Genomic DNA, 25,669 nt, shown 5'->3' on the forward strand with positions numbered 1-25,669 from the left:
CTGGACGTGCACAGGTTTTCATGGTGGAACACATGAGCAGCTACTAACACAAGATGAAGTTGGGGCCCGCTGTGGACTGGCTACAAGGGCTACACAGACTATTTAAGCCTGTTGACAACAAACAAGTATTGCACATGCAACTGTGATTGACACAGGAGTCAGATGCACTAACCATTGGAGTTACACATCTCAAGATGAGTTCATCCACACTTTGTGGACTGTTGGGGGCTAGGAAGGTTGCAGTTGTGGTGACATTGGGTACACAGTCATGGCAATCAAGCCATAGGGTTTATGCGCAATGGACTTGCGGGAGGGAGACAATGTCGCATTTCAGGATTTTATTTAACGGAAAGGATTTTTAAATTATGTTGAAGGAGTTGCCCTTTACAACAAAATGCATTTGCTCAGGTTTTAAGTATTACGACCAGGTGAGAAAGAGGTCTAGGGTTCCCTTTCAGCCTTCACCTTGTTTTACTGTAACAGGGTTTTATTTTTAAACACACTTTTTAGCTCCGCCTTGGTGAATCCTTGTTCACCGCTTTCCAATTTATAAGGCAAAGAAACCAGCACAAACAGGCTTTCTTAGGTTTATGAAGAAAGGTTGAAATTTATTAAACTTAAACTCTAATTCGGTTAAGGTCTATGGATAGACGGCATGCCCACGCTAGCATGCATATATGATACACACATGCAAGAGACAGAAAAGAGTAGAAGAAAAATAAAGTGGAAAGGTTTGAGGCAATATCTGAAGTGTTGTTATTCAGGTTCTTCGAGCTCACTGTAGAGTCCTTGATTGTAGGTAAATCTTGCTTTTCGTTGGGGCCCAGTATTCTTCTTAAACCTTGTTCACTGTAGGAGACTTTTCTCTCTTGGGGTCCATGTGTCTTCAGTAGATTCAGAGGCTTGTGAGAAAGAGATGGGAGCAGACAGGAGAGATCTTCTCAGTCAAGGAGCAAACAGACACACTGCCTTCAAACCCTCTGTGGCCAGTTCAAAAGAAAACCCTGAAACAGCCAGGTAGTCATGTGACCAGCCAATCTAACCAGTCCTGGCCCTTGTGGATTGTATCCTCCTTAGCAGGCCCTGGAATGCACTTCCTCACCTTCAATGTCTGTTAGTATGTAAATGTTTTTTTCCAGCCACAGCTGATCTATTTAACAAGTCATTTCCTCACTCCAACAGTTAAAAATCGATGTTCATGACAGAATTGATGTGCTTCATTCTCGGCAGGTGGGGGCCTAGCATGACATAAGAGAAAGGCCACCACTTATAGAATGTGTCGTAAAACCGGAGGTGCCAATTTGGGGATATCACAACTTGCTATTTCAAATTGATATGACAAATATCTGTTTGGGATGAAACTCATTTTGGTGGGATTGGACAGCCATTATATGCGCTGCCCATTCATCATCTCCTCCAAATATTCATGCCCATTGTGTTGAAGGATAATTCTATTATGTGGGCATGGCTTGAGGTGTCCGTGGAGGGCATATTCCTGGGAGAAGGGATACTCAAGTTGGTAGACAGGCCTGCTGGTAATTTTCTGCATGGGAAGGTGTCAGAGATACTGTCCCTCTGCTACTTGTGGTGAAAATTGACTGAAAAGATGGGAAATCCCATGTTTGGGGGTAGTGCAGGGAGGTTTGGAACAAAGGACTGTAAACACAGCTCTTAACCCGGAGCTGGGAACTAAAAACATACCTTAGGTCTTAGTGGGATAAGTTATCGATAGAGAGGTATGCTAAAAACACAAAGTCAATCTATAAAAGGGACATAGTGAGTGTTCCCCCCCACCCCGGCCACCCCTCACGTTTTCAAGGAAAGAAATGAGAAAAAGTTAAGAAAGATTTGCTTTGACACTTTGTGTGAACACAAAGCGGCTTAGCGATTTGTATCTGACCTTGTTTCACCAAGTATTTCAGTCCGCTTTTGAAAAGACTGGAGAAGTATGCAAGAGATTGCGTGAAAAAGACACACACTGTGAATTTCGCAGAAGTTTACAAAATCAAACTTGGTAGGAAAATCGGCAGAAACCCCGGAGAAATTTTATAAACAGCCTTCACTCAGCACTTCAGTAAAGCAGATTTGGTCCACATTGGTTGAGAAATGGATATTGCACCATTTCTTCAGAGACTGGTTAATTCAGCATACAGGTCACTACAAAGTATTATTCATCCTATGGGTGATGTAACTCAGCAATGGTCTATTATAGAAAAGGCACAGGGCCAAGCTCAGCTTACAAAAGCAATGAAAATGTTTCTCCAAAGTTGTAACATTGGGTGATATGATGGCTCGCATAGTCAAATACTATCAAGACAGTGCAAGGCCATTTTCATCAGAGAGAGGAGGCTCAAATTGTATTCGGGGGTCAGTACCATAACATGCTACACCAAGCCACCTATGGGGAAGAATTGTGCATCACGCACTCTCAGTAAATCATCATCTTACCACTACCGCAATCTTTGATATATTTTATGTGCTAAAAGCAACATCTTTAACAAAATAAAAATATAAATCACAAGGTTTACAAGTCATCATTTTTTTATATCCTGCAAACATAAACATTTCTTATGGTTCCATACATTTCTAATTGTGTTGTATTTTCCATTAACTATTTGAGGGCTGCAGTAGCACAAATCAGAAACAAGAAGCATGTCTCAGTTTCACCAGGAAATCCACATACCGCATCAGTAAGTGCATATACCTGTAATTCTACTTTTTAAATCAAGTATTAGAAATTTACAAGATAATGTCCAATTATTTCTACTCAGTGCTTTCTACTACTTCATGGCACGCTACAACAGTGTACTTATACTCAATAATCATGCAATGGAAGCTTTGTACTCAGAGTTTGAAGATGTCAGCATTTCAGATTTGACTTATCTTTGGTCCCATTTAGAACTGATGTTCTTATTTAGACCTTTCCATAGCGTGCAACATTCTGTAGATAGCAGATATTGCAGGTGGCCCATGACCAGGAGTCTACTGTAAGCAGTGCAGATGAAAACATAAAATTACAGAGTGATACTGACAGATTAAGTGAATGGATAAAACTGAGGCAAACGTTAGGTCATCCACATTGGACCTAAACAGATAGAACAGGGTATTTTCTAAATGGTGAAAAGCTGGAAACAGTGGTGGTCCAAGGCGACTTCGGGGTGCAGGTACATAGATCATTAAAATGTCATGAACAGGTACAGAAAATAATCAAAAAGGCTAATGGAATATTGACCTTTATATCTAGAGGACTAGGACACAAGGGCGTAGATGTCAGGCTTCAGCTATACAAAGCCCTGGTTAGTCCACATCTGGAGTATTCTGAGCATTTCTGTGCACCACACCTTAGGAAGGATTTCTCGGCCTTGGAGGGAGCGCAGCCTAGATTTACTAGAATGATACCTGGACTCCAAGGAGAAAGCTACAATGAGAGATTAGACAATCTAGGATTGTATTTCCTTGAATTTAGAAGGTTATGGGGTTATTTGATCGAAGTTTTCAAGATAGTAAAGGGAACAGATAGGGTAGATAAAGAGAAACTATTTCTGCTGGTTGGGGAATCTAGGACAAGAGGCATAGTCTAAACATAAGAGCCCGACCTTCCACCGGAGTGAAATTAGGAAACAGTTCTTGCAAAGGGCAGTAGGGGTTTGGAACTTTGTTTTGCAAACGGCAATTGATGCTAGATCAACTGTTAAGTTTAAAACTGAGATCAACATATTTTTGTTAACCAAAGGTATTAAATGATACGAGGCAAAGCCAGGTATATGGAGTTAGGTCACAGACCAGCCATGATCTCATTGAATGGCAGAACAGGTTCAAGGGGCTAAATGGTCTCCTCCTGTTCTTACGTTCCTTCTATTGTTAGAGCACAATCTCCCAACCAAAAAGCAAATTCATTAACCAAGTCTACAAGGGAGGTGAATGCTGCTTTAATCAGACAATTGCAAACTTTGAAAGCGACTAGGCTCATTTGAAATTCAATGTTGTGTACTATTATTGTTATAAATCTTGCCCATCTGCAAATTCCACTTGCAGACTGGATTATTTGCGTTAGTTGCTACATTTGCCAGCCTGTCCTGGGCGGCTTTAAACCCTGCCCCATCCACTCTGTTTAAACATACTTTTCTGCAGGCCAGTGATGGTAAAGCATCTGTTACTACGACACCAACATTCCGTTCAATACATGTTCCATTCACCAGCATGGCAGTGCTTTTAAACAGGAAGGATCTGCACAATCATTTGAAAACTGGCAAATACTGCAGCCCTGAGTTCAGCAGAGCTGCTGAGTTTAAAATCAATACAGTGCCGCTATGTTTAATCATCTGGAATGAAATAGGCAGTTTTTATCATCACCCGGTTAGGGAGGCAGCAGCAGAATCCCAGACAGGAAAGGCAACAATAAAAATCTCAAATTAAAGGATATGTCAGACAGCCTCGGACATTCAGGTCTATTGTAAAACGCTTGCACTGTACTCGTGAAGTGAAAACATAAGAGTTATGGAGTCATGTTATGGACAACATTCAGGCTTGGGCTGATTAAGTGGCAAGTTAACATTAACACACAAGTGCCAGACAGTGACCATCTCTAACAAGAGACAGCCTAACCATCTCCTCTTGACATTCAATGGCATTACCATCGTTGAAGCCCCCCTCCCCCCAAATAATATCCTGAGGATTACCATTGACCAGAAACTTAACTGAACGAGCCACATAAATACTGTGCTGATAACAGGTCAGTGGTCGGGAATTCTACAGCAAGTAACTCAGCTCCTGACTCCCTAAAGCCTGTCCATCACCTACGAGGCACAAATCAGGAGTGTGATGGAATACCCTCCACTTGCCTGGATGAGTGCAGCTCCAATAACACTCTTGACACCATCCAGGACAAAGTGCCTGGTTGACTGGCACCCCATATACCACCTTAAACATTTCCTCCACCACTGGCGCACAATGACAGCAGTGTGTACCATTTACAAAATGCACTGCAGCAACTCAGCAAGGCTCCTCTGACAGCACCTCCCAAACCCTTGACCTCTACCACCTAAGAAGAAAAAGGGCAGCAGATGCATGGGAACACCACCACCAGCAAGTTCTCCTCAAAACCACACACCATCCTGGCTTGGAACTCTATCGCTGTTTCTTCACTGTCACTGGGTCAAAATCCTAAAACTGTGGCTGTACCTATACCACATGGATTTCCGCAGTTCAAGAAAACAGCTCACCACCAACTTATCAAGGGCAATTAGGGATTCGCAATAAATGCTGGCCATGCCAGTGATGCCCACATCCTATGAATGAATAAAAGAAAAATTATTTTCCTGTCTGATATAAAGACCCTTCATCTGATCATCCACCACATACTGTGAGCAAAAGAGGTCACCTGTAAACAATACCACTCTCAATTGGGATAGACAGAGTAGCATAGTAACAAATTTCCTCTGAAATTCACTTTCCCTTACCCCTTTCAAAAAAACTAAATCAGCCTCCACTCAGAATCTCCTTACAGACAGAAGAACTTGCATTTCTATAGTGCCTGTCATACCCTCAGGCTATCTCAAAGTGGTTTACAGCCAACTAAGTGCTTTTGAAGTGGTCTTCATTTTAGATGTTGTTTGAGGGATAAATATTGCGAAGGACACGGGAGAATTTCCCTGCTCTTTTTTGAATCATGCCATGGGATCATTTCCATCTACCTGAGAGGGCAGACTCATTTTAAAGCCTCATCTGAAAGGTGGTACCACTGACAGTGCAGCATTCCCTCAGTGCTGCACTGAAGTGCCAGCCTATATTTTGTGCTCAAGTCAAAGGTAAGAGTGCTACTAACTAAGCCATGGCTGACAATGATAGAAATTGGTTACTCAGAGTAGGGGGATTACGGCTGTGTCAAATCACTCCTGACATTGCACATTAGCATCTCAATGTATTTCATGCAAACAGTACTTCAGTACTTTTTTGTACAAAATACAGTGTTTTCTCATGTGATCCATTCTAGTGTCTGTCCTTCAACCAGACTGACAACTGCATAGAATATTACAGCACAGGAGGAGAATATTCTGTCCATCATGCCTGTGCTGGCTCTTAGAAAGAGCTATCCAATTAGTCCTGCTCCCCCTGCTATTTTCTCATAACCCTGCAAACTTTTCCTTTTCAAATATTTATTCAATTCCCTTCTGAAAGTTACTACTGAATCTGCTTCTACCACCATTTCAGGCAGTGCATTTCAGATCATAACAACGTCCCACAAAGAAAGAATTCTCATCTCCCCTCCAGTTTGTTTACCAGTTCTTGCGAATCTTATGCCATGAACTGATCCACTTCGCATTTAAATCAGGAGAAGATAAACTGTCAAGTTTTTTTCCACTAATGTATGGAAGCATGGTGGCTGCTAGGCAACCAACACCACAGTCCCAACATAAAGTTCTCCAAGCCCATTACTTGTGTGGATCGTGGGAGCCGAGTTTCAGATGATGCTGGGGCCAATCCTGTGAAGTTCAGCAAATGTGCTATTTACATTTTTCAGAAGAGACGAACAAGAAATCACAATGTTTGAAGCTGTGCAGCCTCAGTGAGGAGATGAATGCATAAGAGATGCCCTGCTTTGGTGCAGAGTGGCAGGGGAGGGAATGGGGTAAGGCAGATGATTTTGAAGAATTTTAAAATAGGAACAGTTTCAACATTAAATCACATAAAAAAATTCTTTACTTAGAACTATCTATCTCATTCATGCATCACAATTTAATCAATCTAAATTGGTTGCTAACTGCACAAACATCAGATTAATGCTTCAATCCCATCAAGGGTGGCAGTAGACAGTGTGAGAATGCAGATGTATGACTCCGTCTCTCCCAAATGCTCTGGTCTTGAATTGAAAAGTACAAGTCTAATTCTAAGGACTCCCCCATTCATCTCACGATGGATTATGGATTCAAAACTCCTGGAAGCCACTGGCAACCACATCCTTTCTCAGCTGCGTAATTAACCAAATACATGCTCCAGCCCCCAAAACACTGGACAGTTTAAAGAGAAACAGTACGGTCAAACATCCATGGATCTGTACTAGGTCTCTTGTATGCCAAGCTCCGTCTCCGAGCCTGGGTTGCACAACAGCATTTTGGCATCTCTCTTCCTGTGGACATTTAGGTGCTTCCTCAGGTGCTGCGAGACCCGGAAGGTCTTGCCGCACTTGCTGCAGGCAAAGGGCCTCTCGCCGGTGTGAATTCGCTGGTGCTTTTTCATCTCCTTCAGCAAAGTGTAGCCCTTGTCACAGTAACTGCATGCATAAGGCTTCTCACCCCTGTGGGCCCTCAGGTGTGCCTGAAAGCAGGCAAAGTCATTGAAGCCCTTGCCGCACTCGCTGCACAAGTACTGTTTGACCCCGGTGTGGGTGTAGCGATGGGTATCCAGGTAGGCCACCCGGGTGAATGACTTATCGCAGTCTGAACATTGGTAGGGCCGTTCGCCGGTGTGAACACGCAAGTGGCGGTGCAGCTCGCCTCTGCCTTTGAACTGCTTGCCACACTCAGGGCACTCCAAGCTGTCAGCGCCCTGGTGCGTCTGGAGGTGGAGCTGGAGGCTGGAAGGCCGCTTGTATGACTTGTTGCACGTCAGACACACATGGGTCTTGCCGTTCAGGTGGATCTTCTGGTGCGCCCGAAGGTTGGCCATCTGAGCGAAACCCTTGGCACAGACCAGGCACGTGTGGGGCTTCTCCCCGCTGTGGATGCGCCCGTGGATGCGGAGATCCCCTGGTTGCACAAAGGCCTTCCCGCACTCCTCACACTTGTGGGGCCGCTCGTTTCGGTGGTAGTCCATGTGCAGCTTGAGGTGCTGGATCCGCTTGAAGGCTTTGCTGCAGATGTCACACTTGAAGGGGCGCACCGAGGTGTGGGTCCGGCAGTGGTCGATGAAATGGCCCCGGCGGCTCGTACTGTAAGGGCACTGTCCACACTTGTAGTTCTTTTTACTGGCCTGTGACTGTGAATCTGCCCCTGGAGGCAAGCTCGTCACATTCCCAGCTTCAGGCACAGGGGCAACATCCTCCTCCTGATCTTCATCACTGACTTCTAACACCACAACGTTCAGATCTAGACACATAGGAAACAAAAGCAGCTGACGTTTATTTTAAAATAGCTTTTTAACTGGAACAGGAGTAGGCCATTCAGCCCCTCGACCCTGTTCCATCATTAAATCATGGCTGATCAGAACCTTAACCTCATTTGCCTGCCTTTGCTCCCTATCCCTTAATACTTTTACCTAACATAAATCTATCAATCCCAGTCTTGAATGCTCCTACTAACCCATCAGCCACCCTTCTGGGGCACAGAGTTCCAGATTTCCACTACCCTCTCTGTGAAAAACCGCTTTCTGATTTTCCTCTTAAATGGGCTGGCACTAATTTTAAGATTAGGACCCTCATTCTTGATTCCCAAACCTGAGGAAATAGCTTCTCTGAATCTACTTTATCAAATTGTTTTATCAGTTTTAACACCTATATCAGTACGCCCCTCAATTGTCTATACTTTTATTCAGCTCCAGAAGCACACATCAGGAAAGGTTTCCTTCCTTATATGGATACTTGATGATACTCTTGATGTTTAATGTAAAATAAAATAATTCCTGAAGGAATGTCCCATTGGTAATCCGTGGGGAAATAAAATCTAGAGTATATCCAAGCACTGTGAGGCAAATGACTACAAAAAGGACACAGAAAAGTGTAGAAATTCAGGGTGTTATGACCTCAGTGAGACCATTCACATTAAAACACGAGTTATAAACTCCCCAAACCAATTTAAAGAATTACATGACCAGATTTCACATTTTAAGACTTATAACTAAAATAAAAATCACCATTAACTAAACAGTACTTTGTAAGTAGCTAATACTCCAGATTACTGAGAAAGGTATTTTTTTCACTTATTAAAACACTTGAAAACCTCACGCTACATTTATACATCACAGTCCTCCTTGAAGTGAAATCTTTGCAGCTAAAAGTCCCAAACTCCTCCCAGTTGCAATGGGTTAGATTTCCCAGACCTTCTCAAAGTCAATGTCCTCTTTGTTCATTCACTCTCAACCTGGGGACTTCAGTGAATAAGGCGATCTCTGGTGATCCTGTTGGTCTTTTCCTCATCCGCAAACCTCAACTTTCAAATCAGGTTCAGGTCTTCGCAGCCTTTCGCTGTATCAGTGTTCTGACAGCAGGTGCTCCCTCGCTCTCGAGGCTGCCACAACAGGTCATTGTCTTCTAGTCTTCCTTACAGCCTGCAGAGTCTGGGAAAGCGAAACCCATTGCCAATCAGGTGTTATAACCTAGCATTCTCTGCTTTTCAAAAGGGTCTTTGATCTGGATTCCTTGTTATCCTGGTAACCAAGATTCTGTGTCTTTCAGCAGAGTTATGTGAGGTCACATGACTTCTCTGACTCCATCTTCCACTACATTAAAAATCTCAGTTTTTAAAACATAATCATGCTACAAAGTCCGGTGTTCAGAACACCTCCTCCCAAAAATAGAAAATTCATTATTGTAGTAATGATTTTTCTACATTATCAACTTATAACATTGTAAACATTTCTATTATTAACATTTTACACCTTACACAGGTAACAACACTAATTTATATCTCTGAGTCGTTTTCCTCCATTATACTCTTTCTTTAAATTCTGGATAGAACATCGGCAATTACATTGCTCTTTCCTGCAACCTTTAGGGCAAATGGTTAACATTAAAGTCCACTGAAATAATCAGGCGTTCTTGGTCTTGAATTTCTCTAAAAATATTAATGGATTATGATCCGTGTAAATGGTTATTTCCCCTCACCCATTATTGACACCTACTTCAAAATGTTGAAGAGCCAATACGAGACCTAAGGCCACCTTTTCAATAGTGGAGTACTTCGTCTGGTACTGATCGAGTTTTCTAGAGAAATAACTGACTGGTCGTTCAATACCAGCATCATCATCCTGGAGTAACCCTGCATCAACAGATAATTTAAAAGGATTGCTAAAATTTGGTGTCGCTAAGATGGGTTCATTTATTAAAATGGCCTTTAATTTCTCAAATTCCATTTGACAAGAATCTGTCCACTGGACCTTTACACGCATTTTTTAAAAAAACAAATTCATCAGTGGGGTAACTACTGTACTGAAGTTAGGAACAAACTTCGGGTCGAACCCACACATCCCTAGGAATTGTAGTATCTCTTGGGGACTGGAAAGTCTATTATCTCTTGAACCTTAACTTCTCAACACTTGACCTTGACCTATAACATGCCCTAAATAGGTGACCTTAGCCTTGGCAAACTCACTCATCACTAGGCTTTTTACAAATTGGCATTTTCTAACTTGTCAAACAGAGCCTTTACGTGTTCTACATGATCCTCCCAGGTGTCAGTGTATACCAATATCATCAATGTACGTAACACAATTTCTTAGTCCAGTAATAACCTGGTTAGTCAAGCTTTGAAATATGGCCAGTGCATTTTTTATACCAAATGGCATAATAGGCCATCTGACGTCATGAAGGCAGGAATTTCTTTGGCTTGGTCAGTCAAGGGAACGTAGCAATATCCTTTCAGCAAAAAAATCTTGCTAATAAAGACTGAATTCACCACTCTGTCAATAAAATCCTCAAGTTGTGGGCTTGGATAAGAGTCTGTTTTGGTTACTGCGTTGACTTTCCAATAATTAATACAAAATCTTTTGGAATCATCTGGCTTTGGTACCAGCACAACTGGAGAACTTAAGCTATTTTGACGAGGTTCAATTATATCGTTCTTTAGCATATACTAAACTTCTTTAGTCTGACCAGAGTCAATTTATCAGGATTGAGTCAATAAGGGTTCTGTTTAATGGATGTAGTTATCCCTGTATCAACCCCATGACTAGCCAGGAGTTCGACCTGGCTTATCTGCACATACTGCCTTAAACTCTTGACAGCTCAGCTATGTCCCTTTTATGTTGTTCAGAAAGATAGTGTAGAACTGTATCTAAACTTTCTAACACTTCTGTATTTGTGAGTTTTACTGCAAGGGGTTCAATCTGAGAGTTCTCAGTCTCTGCCCTTTCATCCAGTTCATTAAAAGTAACACTATCCTCATCTTCTATCATTTGTCATACTGGCTGACAAGGTTCACAGTTCTAGTGTCTTTTCAACATACTCACATGACACACCCTTTGACTCTGCCATCTGTCTGGGGTACTAACCAAATAGTTCACCTCATTAAGTTTTCTCTTAATGAAGTAAGGTCCATTGAACCTAGCTTCCAAAAACCAGGCAAAGGCAACAAAACTCACACCTTGTTTCCAAGTTGAAAACGACGTGTCTTAGCTGCTCTATCCATTTGGTTTTTCATCACATGCTGAGAAATCTTGAGCTGTTCTCTGGCCTTTCACAAGCTTTTGTGAGTTCCTCTTGAAATTCTGATACATAATCTACCAGGGTAGTTTCCTCTTCCTGTGCTAAAAATCTTTCCTTAATGAGTTTAAGGGGACCCCTAACCTCATGCCCACAGATAAATTCAAATGGACTGAAACCAGTGGACTCGTCTGGTGTGTCCTTGGTGGCAAACAATAACAATGATATGCCCTTACCCCAATCAAGGGCATACTCAAAACAACAGGCCTTAATCATACGCTTTAGGGTTTGGTGATACCTTTCCAAAGCTAGTTACTGTGGGTGATAAGTAGACAATTTGAACTGTTTCGCTCCCAAATCACTCCTGACCTCTCAAAATACTCCTGACATGAAATTTGACTTCGGTCTGACTGTATTTCTTTTGGCAATCCATATCTAGTGAAAAACAGCATTAAACCCACAATCACAACTTTTACTCTGATCTTTTTCAAAGGTATTGCCTCGGAAAACAAATCCATGATAGTTAGGAAAAACTTGTGACCTGACTTAGTTGTGGGTAAGGGTCCGACACAATCTACAAAAACCCTATGAAACGGTTCACAGGTATGAAGTGCAAGTTGGCTATGAAAGACTGGGGAACATTACTTAAAGGGTTGACAGTGGATAGGCAATGGCTAGCATTTAAAGAGCGCATGGATGAATTACAACAATTGTTCATTCCTGTTTGGCGCAAAAATAAAGCAGGAAGGGTGGCTCAACCGTGGCTTACAAAAGAAACTAGAGATAGTTTTAGATCCAAGGAGGAGAAATATAAAATGGCCAGCACAAGCAGCAAACCTGAGGATTGGGAGCAGTTTAGAATTCAGCAAAGGAGGACAAAGGGATTGATTAAGAAGGGGAAAATAAAGTATGAGAGTAAGCTTGCAGAGAAAATAAAAACTGACTGTAAAAGCTTCTATAGATATGTGAAGAGAAAAAGATTAGTGAAGACAAATGTGGGTCCCTTACAGTCAGAAATGGGGAACAAAGAAATGGCAGATCAATTAAATACATACTTTGGTTCTGTCTTCACAAAGGAGGACACAAATTACCTCCCAGAAATGTTGAGGAATATAGGGTCTAGGGAGAAGGAGGAACTGTATGAAATCAGTATTAATAGGGAAATGGTGTTAGGGAAATTGATGGAATTGAAGGCCGATAAATCCCCAGGGCCTGATAATCTACATCCCAGAGTACTTAAGGATGTGGCCCGAGAAATAGTAGATGCATTGCTGGTCATTTTTCAAAATTCTATAGACTCTGGAACAGTTCCAATGGATTGGAGGGTAGCTAATGTAACCCCACTATTTAAAAAAGGAGGTAGAGAGAAAACAGGGAATTATAGACCGGTTAGCCTGACATCAGTAGTGAGGAAAATGCTAGAGTCCATTATAAAAGATGTAATAGCAGAGCACTTGGAAAACAATGACAGAATCAGACAAAGTCAACATGGACTTACGAAAGGGAAATCATGCTTGACAAATCTACTGGAATTTTTTGAGGATGTAACTATTAGAATAGATAAGGGAGAACCAGTGAATGTGGTGTATTTGGACTTTCAGAAGGCTTTCGATAAGGTCCCACATAAGAGATTAGCATGCAACATTAAAGCACATGGGATTGGGGGTAAGGTACTGACATGGGTGGAGAACTGGTTGGCAGACAGAAAACAAAGAGTAGGAATAAACGGGTCTTTTTCCGAGTGGCAGGCAGTGACTAGTGGGGTACCGCAGGGATCAGTGCTAGGACCCCAGCTATTCACAACATATATTGATATAGATGAGGGAATTAAATGTAATATATCCAAGTTTGCAGACGACACAAAGCTGGGTGGGAATGTGAGCTGTGAGGAGGATGCAGAGAAGCTCCAGTGTGATTTGGACAGGTTAAATGAGTGGGTAAATACATGGCAGATGCAATATAATGTGGATAAATGTGAGGTTATCCATTTTGGTGGCAAAAACAGAACGACAGATTATCTGAACGGCGATAGCTTGGGAAAGGGAGAGGTGCAGCGAGACCTGGGAGTCCTTGTGCACCAGTTGCAGGTGCAGCAGGCAGTTAAGAAGGCGAATGGTATGTTGGCCTTCATAGCGAGAGGATTCGAGTACAGGGGCAAGGATGTCTTGCTGAAATTATACAAGGCCTTGGTGAGACCACATCTGGATTATTGTTTGCAGTTTTGGTCTCCTTATCTGAGGGAGGATGTTCTTGCGATGGAGGGAGTGCAGCGAAGGTTCACCAGACTGATTCCTGGGATGGCAGGAGTGAAATATGAAGAGAGATTGGGTCGATTAGGCTTGTATTCGCTAGAGTTTAGAAGAATGAGAGGGAATCTCATAGAAACCTACAAAATTCCAACAGGACTGGACAGACTAGATGCAGGAAGGATGTTCCCAATGGCGGGGCAGTCCAGGACCAGGGGTCACAGTCTAAGGATAAGGGATAAGCCATTGAGGTGAGGAGGGATTTCTTCACCCAGAGAGTGGTGAACCTGTGGAATTCTCTACCACAGAAAGCAGTTGAGGCCAAATTATTAAATATATTCAAGAAAGAGTTATATATAGTTCTTAGGGCTAAAGGGATCAAGGGATATGGGGAGAAAGCGAGAACAGGTTGCTGAGTTTGGATGTTCAGCCATGATCATATTGAATGGCGGTGCAGGCTCGAAGGGCCGAATGGCCTACTCGTGCTCCTATTTTGCTATGTTTTTATGTTTGTCAAAATTAGGCATCGGTATCAATGGATTAATCAAAGGCTGTGGATTCCCAACTACCTCACATATATGGCAAGTTCTGCAAAGTTCAACCACATCCTAATGCAAGCCTGGCCAATAAAAATTTTGTCTTATGCTGGCCTGAGTCTTTAGAAATACCCACATGATCTGTCACGATGATCTCATGGGCAATTCTCAAAATTTCACTACGGTATCTCGAACAACAACCTGATGAACTATAGCCCAATGCTCATCAGTGAACCGCTTGGGTGGTCTCCACTTTCTCAATAGAATATCTTTCTTAACACAAGAACACTTAGGGACCTTTTCAGCTTCTGCCTCAGAATGTGCCATTTCAGTCAAACCTCTTAAGTCAGCGTCTGCCTGTTATGCCTCAATCAAAGACGATCTGCTAAACAATTCACCATTTCTAACCTTGGAGCCTTTTTCACCAGCATTCCCATTTAAATCCTTGAAAAATATTTCAGCCACAACAACTGAATCCTTCTCATCTTGTTTAATCCGATGAGCCTGGGATCCTGTTCCCACACAATTTGGGAATATTCCAGGAAATTCCTCCTGCAAATGTTCCGTTTCAGCAACCTCAACTAACTTTTCCGAAACTACTGGAGATATCAACTAAGTCATTCCCTAGCAACAAATCCACCCTTCAATATTGTTATGAAATTGCTTCCATTTTAAAAATATTTTTTCAGCACTTGTGTTTAAAAATTGTGGAAATTGATTCATTTGAAAGACTGAAGAGATTCCATACATGTGGACTTTGTTTTTTCTTTAAAAAAAATGTCACCGGAAGGACTTGGGGCTTTGTTTAAAAACAAACTCTTACGGGAAGTCACATGTCTTAAGCAAAGCTCCTGCTATTTACTTAAGATGACTTCTGGGAGTTGTTTACAGAGCACTGACTTGTCAAGATTTATGGTGGTCAAGAGTTGGTTTCATTTTGGATATTGTTTTGGTTCAGTTGGCGGTCAGCCTGCTAAGAGAGAAGCCACCAGCTCATTCTTTTTCCACCTCTTTAAGAAACACTGAGAATCCAGTGAGATAGCTGATGCAGTGATTCTCCTGGAAAGCCTGCCAGACTAATCCTCGACGTCGCCTGAAAAGAACTGCTCCAAAAAGATCCCAGTGACTGCCGTCTATACGTATTTGGACACCAGAATAAAGGACCAGCTGTTACATCCTATATATTATCCTTTTTCGTCAAGAATTAACAAGTATTTGGCCGAAATATTTTTTGTCCTTTTTGTATAGAGATCTCTGCAGAGAAAACTTCTTTATTTTTTCTTTAACCAGTATGTGTGTGTACCTGTATGTTGGGTTCATTTAGAAGGGAACTTTCATATTTCAACCTGTGTGTTAACAAAGTTTGCATCTTTATTGAATAAGTTTTGTTTTATAATAAATTAATATTTTTGTTGTTTATTAAAGAAACCTAGTTGGTGGAATTTATTCTGAAACTAAAATAAAGTATATAATTGGCTGTATCGGTAACTGAGTAAAACATTTCAATATATGTTGTGACCTGTGAACAATTGGAACTAGAGAAAGACAGTGCTCTCCTCCAGCCTTGGTTGTAACAATATGCAAATCAGGGACGATTTCCACTGGATTGGTGACTAAACCACAGTGTAAATTAAGCTTATGCAATGGAATGGATAAATAACCCCCCCATTCTTTGCCCCGCACTATGACTTTCACATTCATTGCACTACTTGGGGGAAAATTTGCATCCTTTGCCATCAATAATGACTGGATTGCCTCTGTATCTCTAAGCAGCACAATTGCTTGCTGACCTCATCCAACAGATAAGGGGACACCTTACCCTTAAAAACAAAACTGCTATAACCTTCCGTGTCATGATCTAGTTCTTAGCACCCATGGGAGAACACCTCTGCTTATTATTCAACACGGCCAAAGCCACTGGGCTGTCAACAGCACCATCTATTGGGGCATCCTTCTTAGGACAGGCTTTCGGTAAACCTACCACAGCTACCCGTTTGCCTTTTAACTTCCAGCATTCTGATTTTATATGTCCTCTTTTATGATAAAAATAACATATTGGCCCTTTTGACTCAACCCTAGTCTCCTGACTATCCTTTGTACTACTCTGGGTATTGCCTGTACCCTCTCCTATACACTTTCTCTCACTAAAACCAAATCTCTTCTCATTATCAACCTTCCTTTCTTTCCAACTTCTCTGAAAATTTCCAAACTGGGGACTGTAACTACTGCTTTTGTGGGTCAATTCGTAATCATTTGCCGTTGCAGTGGCATTCCTTATTTTACTAACTTTATGTTCTTCCGGATGGGACCTTATTCCGAAGGGATACTATTTTTAAATTCTTCTATTAGGATTACTTCCCTAAGGCTTTCAAAGTCTTGCTCAATCTTCAAGGACCTATAGCACCGATCAAATATCATTTCCTTCTCTCTAGCAAATTCCATAAATGTCTGGCCTTGTTTCTTTTTTAAAATTCACCAATTTTTGTCTGAAGCCTCAGTACCAACTCATAAGCATTGAGAACTACAGTTTTAACCATTTCATAGTCACTTGACTGTTCCTCCAAAAGTGTTGATTTTGCTCTAACACTTTTCCCACGAACACACTTGTCAATAAAATTGTCCAACTTTCTTTTGGCCATTGTAACTTCACAGCAATTTTTTCAAAGGACACAAAATGCATTTCAACGCCTTCCTCACTGAATTTAGGCACTAAGTGAATATTCCTGGCCAAGTCAAAACTACGAGAAGTTTCATCTGGGTCATCCTCAATTTTCACCCCCGATGCACGCCCACCGACTTTGAGCTTTTCCATTCTCACTTTGTAGTCTGTCAATTTTCGCATTTCTTGATCTCTTTTTCTTCCCATTCTCTTTCGAATTCAGGTTTTCTGATGTCAAATTGTAATCATCTGTCTCTTTCCCTTTCCTGTCTTTCTTTTTCCCTTTCCTCTCTTTCCTTTTCTTTTTCTTCTCTTGCCTTTTCTCTTTCCAATCTCAGCTTCTCTTGAACACTAGTAGAAACATCCTCTTCTTTCAACAGCTTCAAGCAAGCAAACAATTCTTGGATGATCTCCGCTTCCCTGCGCTTATACTAATATCCACATGTGCTGATATAACAACCAAATCGACCTTTCTCAACTATTGTAATATACCGAGAGTCAAATCTTCGCTCTTAACAAACTCTTGTACAGTAATGGTACACATGTTGATTTTCCACCGAACCCAAAGTAAATGTGAAATCTTGTTAGTTTAAATTCTAGCAAATTCCAATGTTCCCATTTTACAACCTCTGAATCCATATCCCAGATGAACTCCCAATTTGTTATGACCTCAGTGAGATTGTTAACATTAAAAGACGATATATGAACTCCCCAGACCAATTTAAAGAATTACATGACCAGATTTCATGTTTTAAGACTTTTATTATAACTAAACTAAAAATCACCATTAAATAGTACTTTGTAAGTAGCTAATACTCCAAGTTACAGAGAAAAGTATTTTCTTCACTTATTAAAGCACTTGAAAAGTTCACACCACGTTATACATCACACAGTCCTCCTTGAAGTGAAATCTTTGCAGCTAAAAGTCCCAAACTCCTCCCAGTTGCAATGGGTTAGACTTCCCAGACCTTCTCAAAGTCAATGTCCTCTTTTCTCACTTCTTCCGAGTACTTTCAACCTGGACTTCCGTGAATATGGAAATCTCCTGTGATCCTGTTGGTCTTTTCCTTCTCCGCAAACCTCAACTTTCAAATCAGGTTCAAGTCTTTGCAGCCTTTCGCTGTATCAGTGTTCCAAGAGCAGGTGTTCCCTTTCTCTCTCCCTTGAGGCTGCCAATGCTGGCTGTTGTCATCTGGTCTTCCTCAGCCTGCAGATTTCTCAAAGTCTGTAGAATTTATCCAGAATCAGAAAGTCAATAGTCATTTGTTTTTTCAATATGCAGAGCCATTAGGTTTGGCCACTGCAGAACCACCCGGGCCTTCCTTTGTTTCCAGGTTTCCAAGGTAACTTGTATTTGCATTTCAGTGCCACTGGCTCCTTGTTTACGATCTGAGAGTCTGGGAAAGTGAAACCCATTGCCCATCAGGTGTTATAACCTAGCATTCTCTGATTTTCAAAAGGGTCTTTGATCTGGGCTCCTTGTTATCCTGGTAACCATGATTCCTGTCTTGTCTTTAAGCAGAGTTGATGTGAGGTCACATGACTTCTCTGTCTCCATCTTACACTACATTAAAAATCTCAGTTTTTAAAACATCATCATGCTACAAAGTCCGGTGTTCATAACAAGTAGGCATAGAGGCTTTGATAGTCAGGGGTTTCTGAAACTGCTGATGCGAGTCCAGCATTGCATGTTGCCTCCCTAGTGCTACGGTAAAGGATATCACTGAGAGGGTGCAGAATATTTTGAGAGGCCAAGTGGAACAGCCAGAAGTTGTGGTCCACATGGGAACAAATGACATAGGAAGTGGGCTGACGTCCTGCAGTCAGAATTTCAGGAGCTAGGGAGAAAGTTAAAAAGCAGGGACTCAAAAGGTAATAATCTCTGGATTATTCCCAGTGCAATATGCTAACGAGTATACAAATTATAGGATAAACAAGGTTAACATGTGGCTGGAGAAATGGTGCAGAAGAGAGAGCTTCAGGTTCTGGGGCTTTGGGACAATTCTGAGGCAGGAAGGACCTGTTCAATGTAGAAGGGCTGTACCTCAATACAGCTGGAACCAATGTCCTTGCGGGACTGTGGGAGAGGCTTTAAATTAATTTGGCAGCGTTAGGAATCATGATGAAATATTGGAATGGAGAAACAAGAAGCAGAGATGACGGAGTGGCAAATAGCTCTAGAGAAAAGAAGTGTTCAGAAATGGGAGGGATCAGACATGGCACAAATGTGTGGCTGTCTAAGATGGTTTTCTACTGCGTGTACATAAATGTGTGGAGGGGGGTAAATAAGATTAGAGAGCTGCAGGCACAAGTCACCATGTGGAACTATGATAAATGGCAATAACAAGAGCTGGCTCAAAGAAAGGGAGGATTGAGAACTTAATATTCCTGGCTACAAAGTATTCAGGAAAGATAGGGAAGGAAAAAACATTGATTGGGGGGGGTGGGGGGAGAGGTGGTTGTGGCTGTATTGATAAAAAAAATCATTGAAGAGGGATGTTGAAGGGCCAAAGACTGAGTCTATTTGTATAGAATTAAAGAATCAAAAAGAGTTATTATGCTACTGGGTGTACACTATAGGCTATCAAATAGTGGGAAGAAGATAGAGGAGCAAATTTGCCAGCAGTTACAGAAAGATGCAATTTCAGTGTATGATAATGGGCGACTTCAATTATCCTCATATAGACTGGCATAGTGACAGTGTAAAGGGCAAAGGGGGTCAGAGTTCCTGAAATGTGTACAGAAGAATTTTCTCGATCAGTATGTTTTCAGCCCAATGAGGAAGGAAACAGTGCTGGATTTAGTTCTCGGATGTGGGGCAATTGGAGCATGTTTCACTGGGAGATCATAATATCATCAGGTTTAAAACAGTTATGGAAAAGGACAAGGTACAATCAAGCATAAAAATATTTAGCTGGAGGAGGGCTAACTTCAGTGAGTTGAGAAGGGATCTGGCTCAGATGGATTGGAATCAAAAACTAGTAGGGAGAACAGTAACTGAACAATGGATGCCTTCAAAGAAGAGATGATTCAGGTACGGAATAGACATATTCGCATGTGGAGGAAAGGGAGGGCATCCAAAGCTAGAGCTTCCCGGGTGACTAAAGATCTAGAGAGGAAAATGAGTAAGATAAAGAAGGCTTATGAAAATTGTCAGGTTCATAACACAGTAGAAAACCAAGCTGAATATAGAAAGTACAGACAAGATCGATAAACATTGAATAAGAGAGGCAAAGAGAGAGTATGGGTTAAGGAAACCCAAATGTCTTCTATACATACATAAATAGTTAAAGGTACTCAAAGGAAGGGTGGGGCCAATTAAAGAGCACAAAAGATCTTCTTGTGAAATTAAAGGGTATGGCTGTGGCACTAAATGAATACTTTGCAGAGGATGATGCCAATGTAGCAGTAAAGGACGAGGAATAGTGATATTGGATATGATAAAAATAAAGAGGAAGTACTTAAAAGGTTGCCAGTCCTCAAAGTGGAAAAGTCACCTGGTCCAGATGGGATGCATACTAGGTTACTGAGGGAAGTAGGGTGGAAATTGTGGAGACTCTGACCACAATTTTCCAATCCTCCTTAGATATTAGGGGCGTTACCAGAGGATGGGCGAATTGTAAATGTTACACACCTGTTTAAAAAAGGGAAGAGGGCTAAGTTCGGCAACTAATGGCTAGTCAGCCTAACGTGTTGGTGGGGACGCTTTTAGAGACTAAAATTCAGGATAAAATTAATTGGCACTTGGAATAGTATGGGCTAATAAATGAAAGTCAGTAAGGATTTGTTAATGGCCAATTGTGTTCTTTGATGAAGTAATGCAGAGGGTTGCTGAGAATGGTGTGATTGATGTATAAATGAACTTCCAAAAGACATTTGACAAAGTATCAAATAATAGATTTATTAACAAAATTAAAGCCCATGGGATTAAAGAGACAAAGGCAGCATGGGTTCAAAATTGGCTAAGGGACAGAAGGCAGAGAGGGAATAATGGTAAATGGTTGGTTTTCAGACTGGAGGCAAGTATAAAATGGTGTTCCCCAGGGGTTTTAATATATATTAATGAATTGGACTTGGGTAAACAGGGCATAATTTCAAAATCTGCAGACGATACAATGAATAAACAATGAGGAGGATAGTTACAGACTTCAGGAGGACATAGACAGACTGATGAAATGGCACATGCATGGCAGTAGAAACTAAACAAGGAGAAGCGTGAAGTGATACATTTTGGTATGAAGAATGAGGGGAGGCAATATAAATGAAACTGTGCAATTGTAAAGGGGGTGCAGGAACAGAGAGACCTGGGGGTATCTGTATAGAAATCTTTGAGGGTGGTAGGACAGTTGAGAAGGCTGTTTAATAAAGCACACAAGATCCTTGGCTTTATTAATACTATACGCGGTATAGAGTACAAAAGCAAGAGAGTTATGTTAAGTGTGATGTAGTACAGCTTGTGTTTGGTTTTTTTTGAGACAGTCCCTGATTTGAAATTGAAACTCAAGGTTTCCAAGTTCTGGGGAGCCAAACCCAGGTTAGACAAACAGTCCTGTGACTAAGGAAAAATAGCTTGGTTTTTTGCCAAGGGCACATAACTGGAGTTTTAGTTTCAGTTTGTCAAGAAAACTCTACAGAGAGTTAAGCCAGCTAAAAGGAAAGCTGGATGTGTTGTTTCACCAGAGGTTTTTTGAAAAAGGTGGAAGACAGCTGAAAGGCTGCTTTGTGTTTTGTAGAAAGACGACTTTTGGAGAATTGGGAAGGACTCTGCAATGGATGGAAAGTCAGCCAGATTGTTCTAAGGAGACAAGCTGAGAGCTGCAAGTTACTGGGCTTTGAGAGAATTAGTCTACAAAGCTGTTGAAACAGTTTGCTGCCGATAAAGAAGCTTGGACTGATGGTTAACTATTGGTGAATGACTTACGGCAGATTTCTTTGGTGACTGAAAAGTTATCAGTGATACCACGCCATCAGGATGGTAGTGGGCAAGGCCTTGGTAGTTTGAGAGGTGACAAGACCGAACCATTAATGGAAAGGTTGCATCACTTGCTATAGATAGGACCATATTACTTCTGTATTTGCATCCTGGAGGGCAGAACTTGAAGAGGTACCTGAGGAGGATCCTCATTTTGTTGTACTGTGGAACTGTTCAGTGCCACCTTGCTGATAAGACTATTCTGAAGTTCTGTAAGAACTATCATTGATACTTCTGCTAATTAACGTGTAACCTTTACGATACATATATCGACCGGGGGTTTAACTGTTAGTTCATGCTTAATTTATGTTGGTTTTGGCTGAGTGTTAAAATAACATTTATAAAAGTGAAATCTTGTCTGTTTGGGTGCGTGGTTTCCTAAACTGGGAGTCAGTTGGTCGATTTAATTTTTAAAAAATTTGTTGTTGGTCTCCATGGGGATTACATAAGCTTTTACAAAACAATGGTTAGGATCAGCTGGGGTACTGTGTTCAATTCTGGGTACCACACAGGTATCATGCTTTAGGAAGAACATCAAAGTATGGAGAGGGTGCAGAAGAGATTTACTGGAATAGTACCATCAATGAGGGACTTCATTATTTGGAGAGACTAGAGAAAGTGGGATTGTTCTCCTTAGAGCTGAGAAGGTTAAGAGGAGATTTGGTAGAGGCATTCAAAAATCAGTAAGGATTTTGATCAAGTAAATAAAGAGAAACTATTTCTGGGCGGCACAGTGGTGCAGTGGTTAGCACTGCAGCCTCACAACTCCAGCGACCCGGGTTCAGCTCTGGGTACTGCCTGTGCGGAGTTTGCAAGTTCTCCATGTGACTGCGTGGGTTTCCGTCGGGTGCTCCAGTTTCCTCCCACAGCCAAAGACTTGCAGGTTGATAGGTAAACTGGCCATTGTAAATTGTCCCTAGTGTAGGTAGGTGGTAAGAGAATGGTGGAGATGTAGTAGGGAATATGGGATTAATGTGGGATTAGTATAAATGGGTGGTTGTTGGTCGGCACAGACTCAGTGGGCCGAAGGGCCTGTTTCAGTGCTGTATCTCGAAATAAAAATATTTCCAGTAGCAGAAGGGCCAATAACCAGAAGACACAGATTTTAGGTGATTGGTAAAGAGCCAAAGGCGTCCTGAGGAAACTTTTTTTCCAGTGGCGTATTGTTATGATCTGGAATGCACTACCTGAAAGTGTGGTAAGAGAATATTCAGTAGTAACATTCAAGAGAATTGGATAAATAACTAAAGGGAAAAGTTTACAGAACTGCTATAGGGAAAGAGCAGGGGAGTGGGATTAACTGGATAGCTCTATGAAAGAGCTAGCACAGGCATGATGAGTGGCTTAATAAGTCACTGCAACATGTGCTGTAGACCAAAGCCACAGAGAACAGACCCAAAATTGATCCCAGAAAGCACTAAAACTGGGTTCAATGTTCCAGGACAAGGAAGATGGAAAGGAAAAGAAGGCCAATGCACCCAGTCTCCAATGCTGCCAATGAGAAAGTGTGCAGATGTGGGTATCTGCACTGCAGTATCAATCAGCCATTCAGAAGAGAAGCCAAAGAAAGACTGAAAAAATTAACACATTCAACATTTCAGTTAAAAGAAAAGGACTTGCATTGTATTGCACCTTTCATAACCTCAGGACATCCCAAAGCACTTCAAAGCCAATGAAATATTTTTGAAGAGTAGTTACTGGGTGTAATATGGTGAAATTCAGTAGCCAATTTGAGCACAACAAGGTCCCTCAAGAAGCAATGTAACAGACCTGATAGTCTGTTTCAGTGATGTTGGCTGAGGGATAAATATTGGTCAGGACAGTAGAGAGTACTCCCCTCCTCTTCTTCAAACTAGTATCATGGGATCTTTTATGCCCATCTGAGAAGGCAGACAGCACCTCCAACAGTGCACCACTCCCACTGTAGAAGTGTCAGTCTGGATTTTGTGCTCAAGTATCTGGAGTGGGATCTGAAACCACAACCTTCTGATTCAGAGGCAAGAATACTGCCACTAAGCCAAGGCTGACACTTTGCATTGCCGTAAATGCAAACTGGGAAGGCAGTGAGTCCCTCATGTCAGATAATGCTGCACAACATAACTAACAAAAGTCACCAAATATAAATGATGTCATGGAACAGGTTTAAATTATCAGCATTTGTGACAGCTCATCTGGCCTAACCGTTTTCGTCAGCAAGAAGACAAAGGGAAGTCATTCCCAAACAGTTGGGTTTTTCTAAATGCAGAAAACACTTTCCCCAACCTCTTCCCCACATATCTATTCCCTTTAAACCATTTACTCACCACAGTCCATCTCGGAATCTGTAGTCTTCGACGGGCTCTCCCAGGCCTCAGTTTGACCAGCGTCCCTTTCACCAAACCACACCAGCAGCGCCGAGCCCGGCTCTATAGACTTGCACACACGGAAATACACCAGGTCCTTGTACAGGAAAGGAACTGCATTTTGCTCAGCCCTATTCCTGGCAGAGTTGACGTACCTGAAAGCCCAAAGGTTATCATCACTGAAGATTTATGCAATAATCAAGTATAAATACTTCAAAAAGGGAAGGGAACATGCATTTACAGACTGCAGACTGAAAGCTGAGCACACATCATGCATTCCATTAGAAGAAGCCCCTTTCGTTATATGATAGCAAGTCCAAGTATTTTTAAAGCTGTGAAGGGCTTTCAGTTATCAGCTTTAGATTCCTCCAGCACAACTTTCCACACAAAATGTTCTGTATATCATACCTCATCCAGTTTGATTCGGACTCTTTGGACTTGCATTTCACAGCAAAATGGCGCATCTACATTAAAGAAAGGATGGCAAGAAAGTTATTTTAAGTAATAACACCTACAGTAGCATCAAGATATGGAAGTGCAGTACACTGGAGCTCCGAACAGCTGAGCTGGAGCCCATCCTTAGAACATGCTTCTCTGTGTGGCAACTTCTCAGTGAAGGATGGAATACTTCAGGGACAGTCACTTCTTTGCACTTCCTGGAAACTTACTCAGCAGCAGCATTGAAAGCGTTCAGGGGTCAAGTCAGCTGCTCACTCCTTGCACTTCTATGCGTATGAAAAAGAGGGATATTTCAACATAGAGTAGGACCTACCACTTTCCCCACACAGGGAGTTCTACATCTCACGTGCATCATTATGGATAATATGAGCGATGGCAAGTAGGTGCTCGGTGCTTCCCCAGAGGCAGAAGGAAAATTGAAGGGAGACTAATCTCTGGGCCATTTTTGCACAGCTCCAAGCGACCGACATTGGCAAAGGCCGCACACGTGTGCTCTTGGCAATAAGAGGTGAATAGATCAAAGAACAAAGAAAATTACAGCACAGGAACAGGCCCTTCGGCCCTCCAAGCCTGCGCTGATCCAGATCCTCTACCTAAACATGTCGCCTATTTTCTAAGGGTCTGTATCTCTTTGCTTCCTGCCCATTCATGTATCTGTCTAGATACATCTTAAAAGACGCTATCGTGTTCGCATCTACCACCTCCGCTGACAACGCGTTCCAGGCACCCACCACCCTCTGCGTAAAGAACTTTCCATGCATAGCCCCCCTAAACTTTTCCCCTCTCACTTTGAACTCATGACCCCTAGTGTTTGAATCCCCCACTCTGGGAAAAAGCTTCTTGCTATCCACCCTGTCTATACCTCTCATGATTTTGTACACCTCAATCAGGTCACCCCTCAACCTCCGCCTTTCTAATGAAAATAATCCTAATCTACTCAACCTCTCTTCATAGCTAGCGCCCTCCATACCAGGCAACATCCTGGTGAACCTCCTCTGCACCCTCTCCAAAGCATCCACATCCTTTTGGTAATGTGGCGACCAGAACTGCACGCAGTATTCCAAATGTGGCCGAACCAAAGTCCTATACAACTGTAACATGA

At 41.9% G+C, this 25,669-nt stretch overlaps 1 protein-coding gene across 1 annotated transcript in view; it reads right to left on the reverse strand.

Moving 5' to 3' along the window:
- Positions 1-2,538: 2,538 nt before the first annotated feature.
- LOC137376894 (histone-lysine N-methyltransferase PRDM9-like) overlaps positions 2,539-25,669 on the reverse strand; it is a 34,001-nt gene continuing 10,870 nt past the window's right edge. Inside the window, exons 4-6 of the mRNA XM_068045852.1 lie at positions 24,517-24,572; positions 24,070-24,263; positions 2,539-8,084 (exon numbers count right to left, since the gene is read on the reverse strand). Of these exons, the coding sequence (XP_067901953.1) occupies positions 7,057-8,084; positions 24,070-24,263; positions 24,517-24,572 (1,278 nt within the window). The 3' untranslated portion in view covers positions 2,539-7,056. The remainder of the gene's footprint in view (positions 8,085-24,069; positions 24,264-24,516; positions 24,573-25,669) is intronic.

This window comes from Heterodontus francisci, chromosome 14 (genome assembly GCF_036365525.1).
Source record: "Heterodontus francisci isolate sHetFra1 chromosome 14, sHetFra1.hap1, whole genome shotgun sequence".
Lineage (NCBI taxonomy): Eukaryota > Metazoa > Chordata > Chondrichthyes > Heterodontiformes > Heterodontidae > Heterodontus > Heterodontus francisci.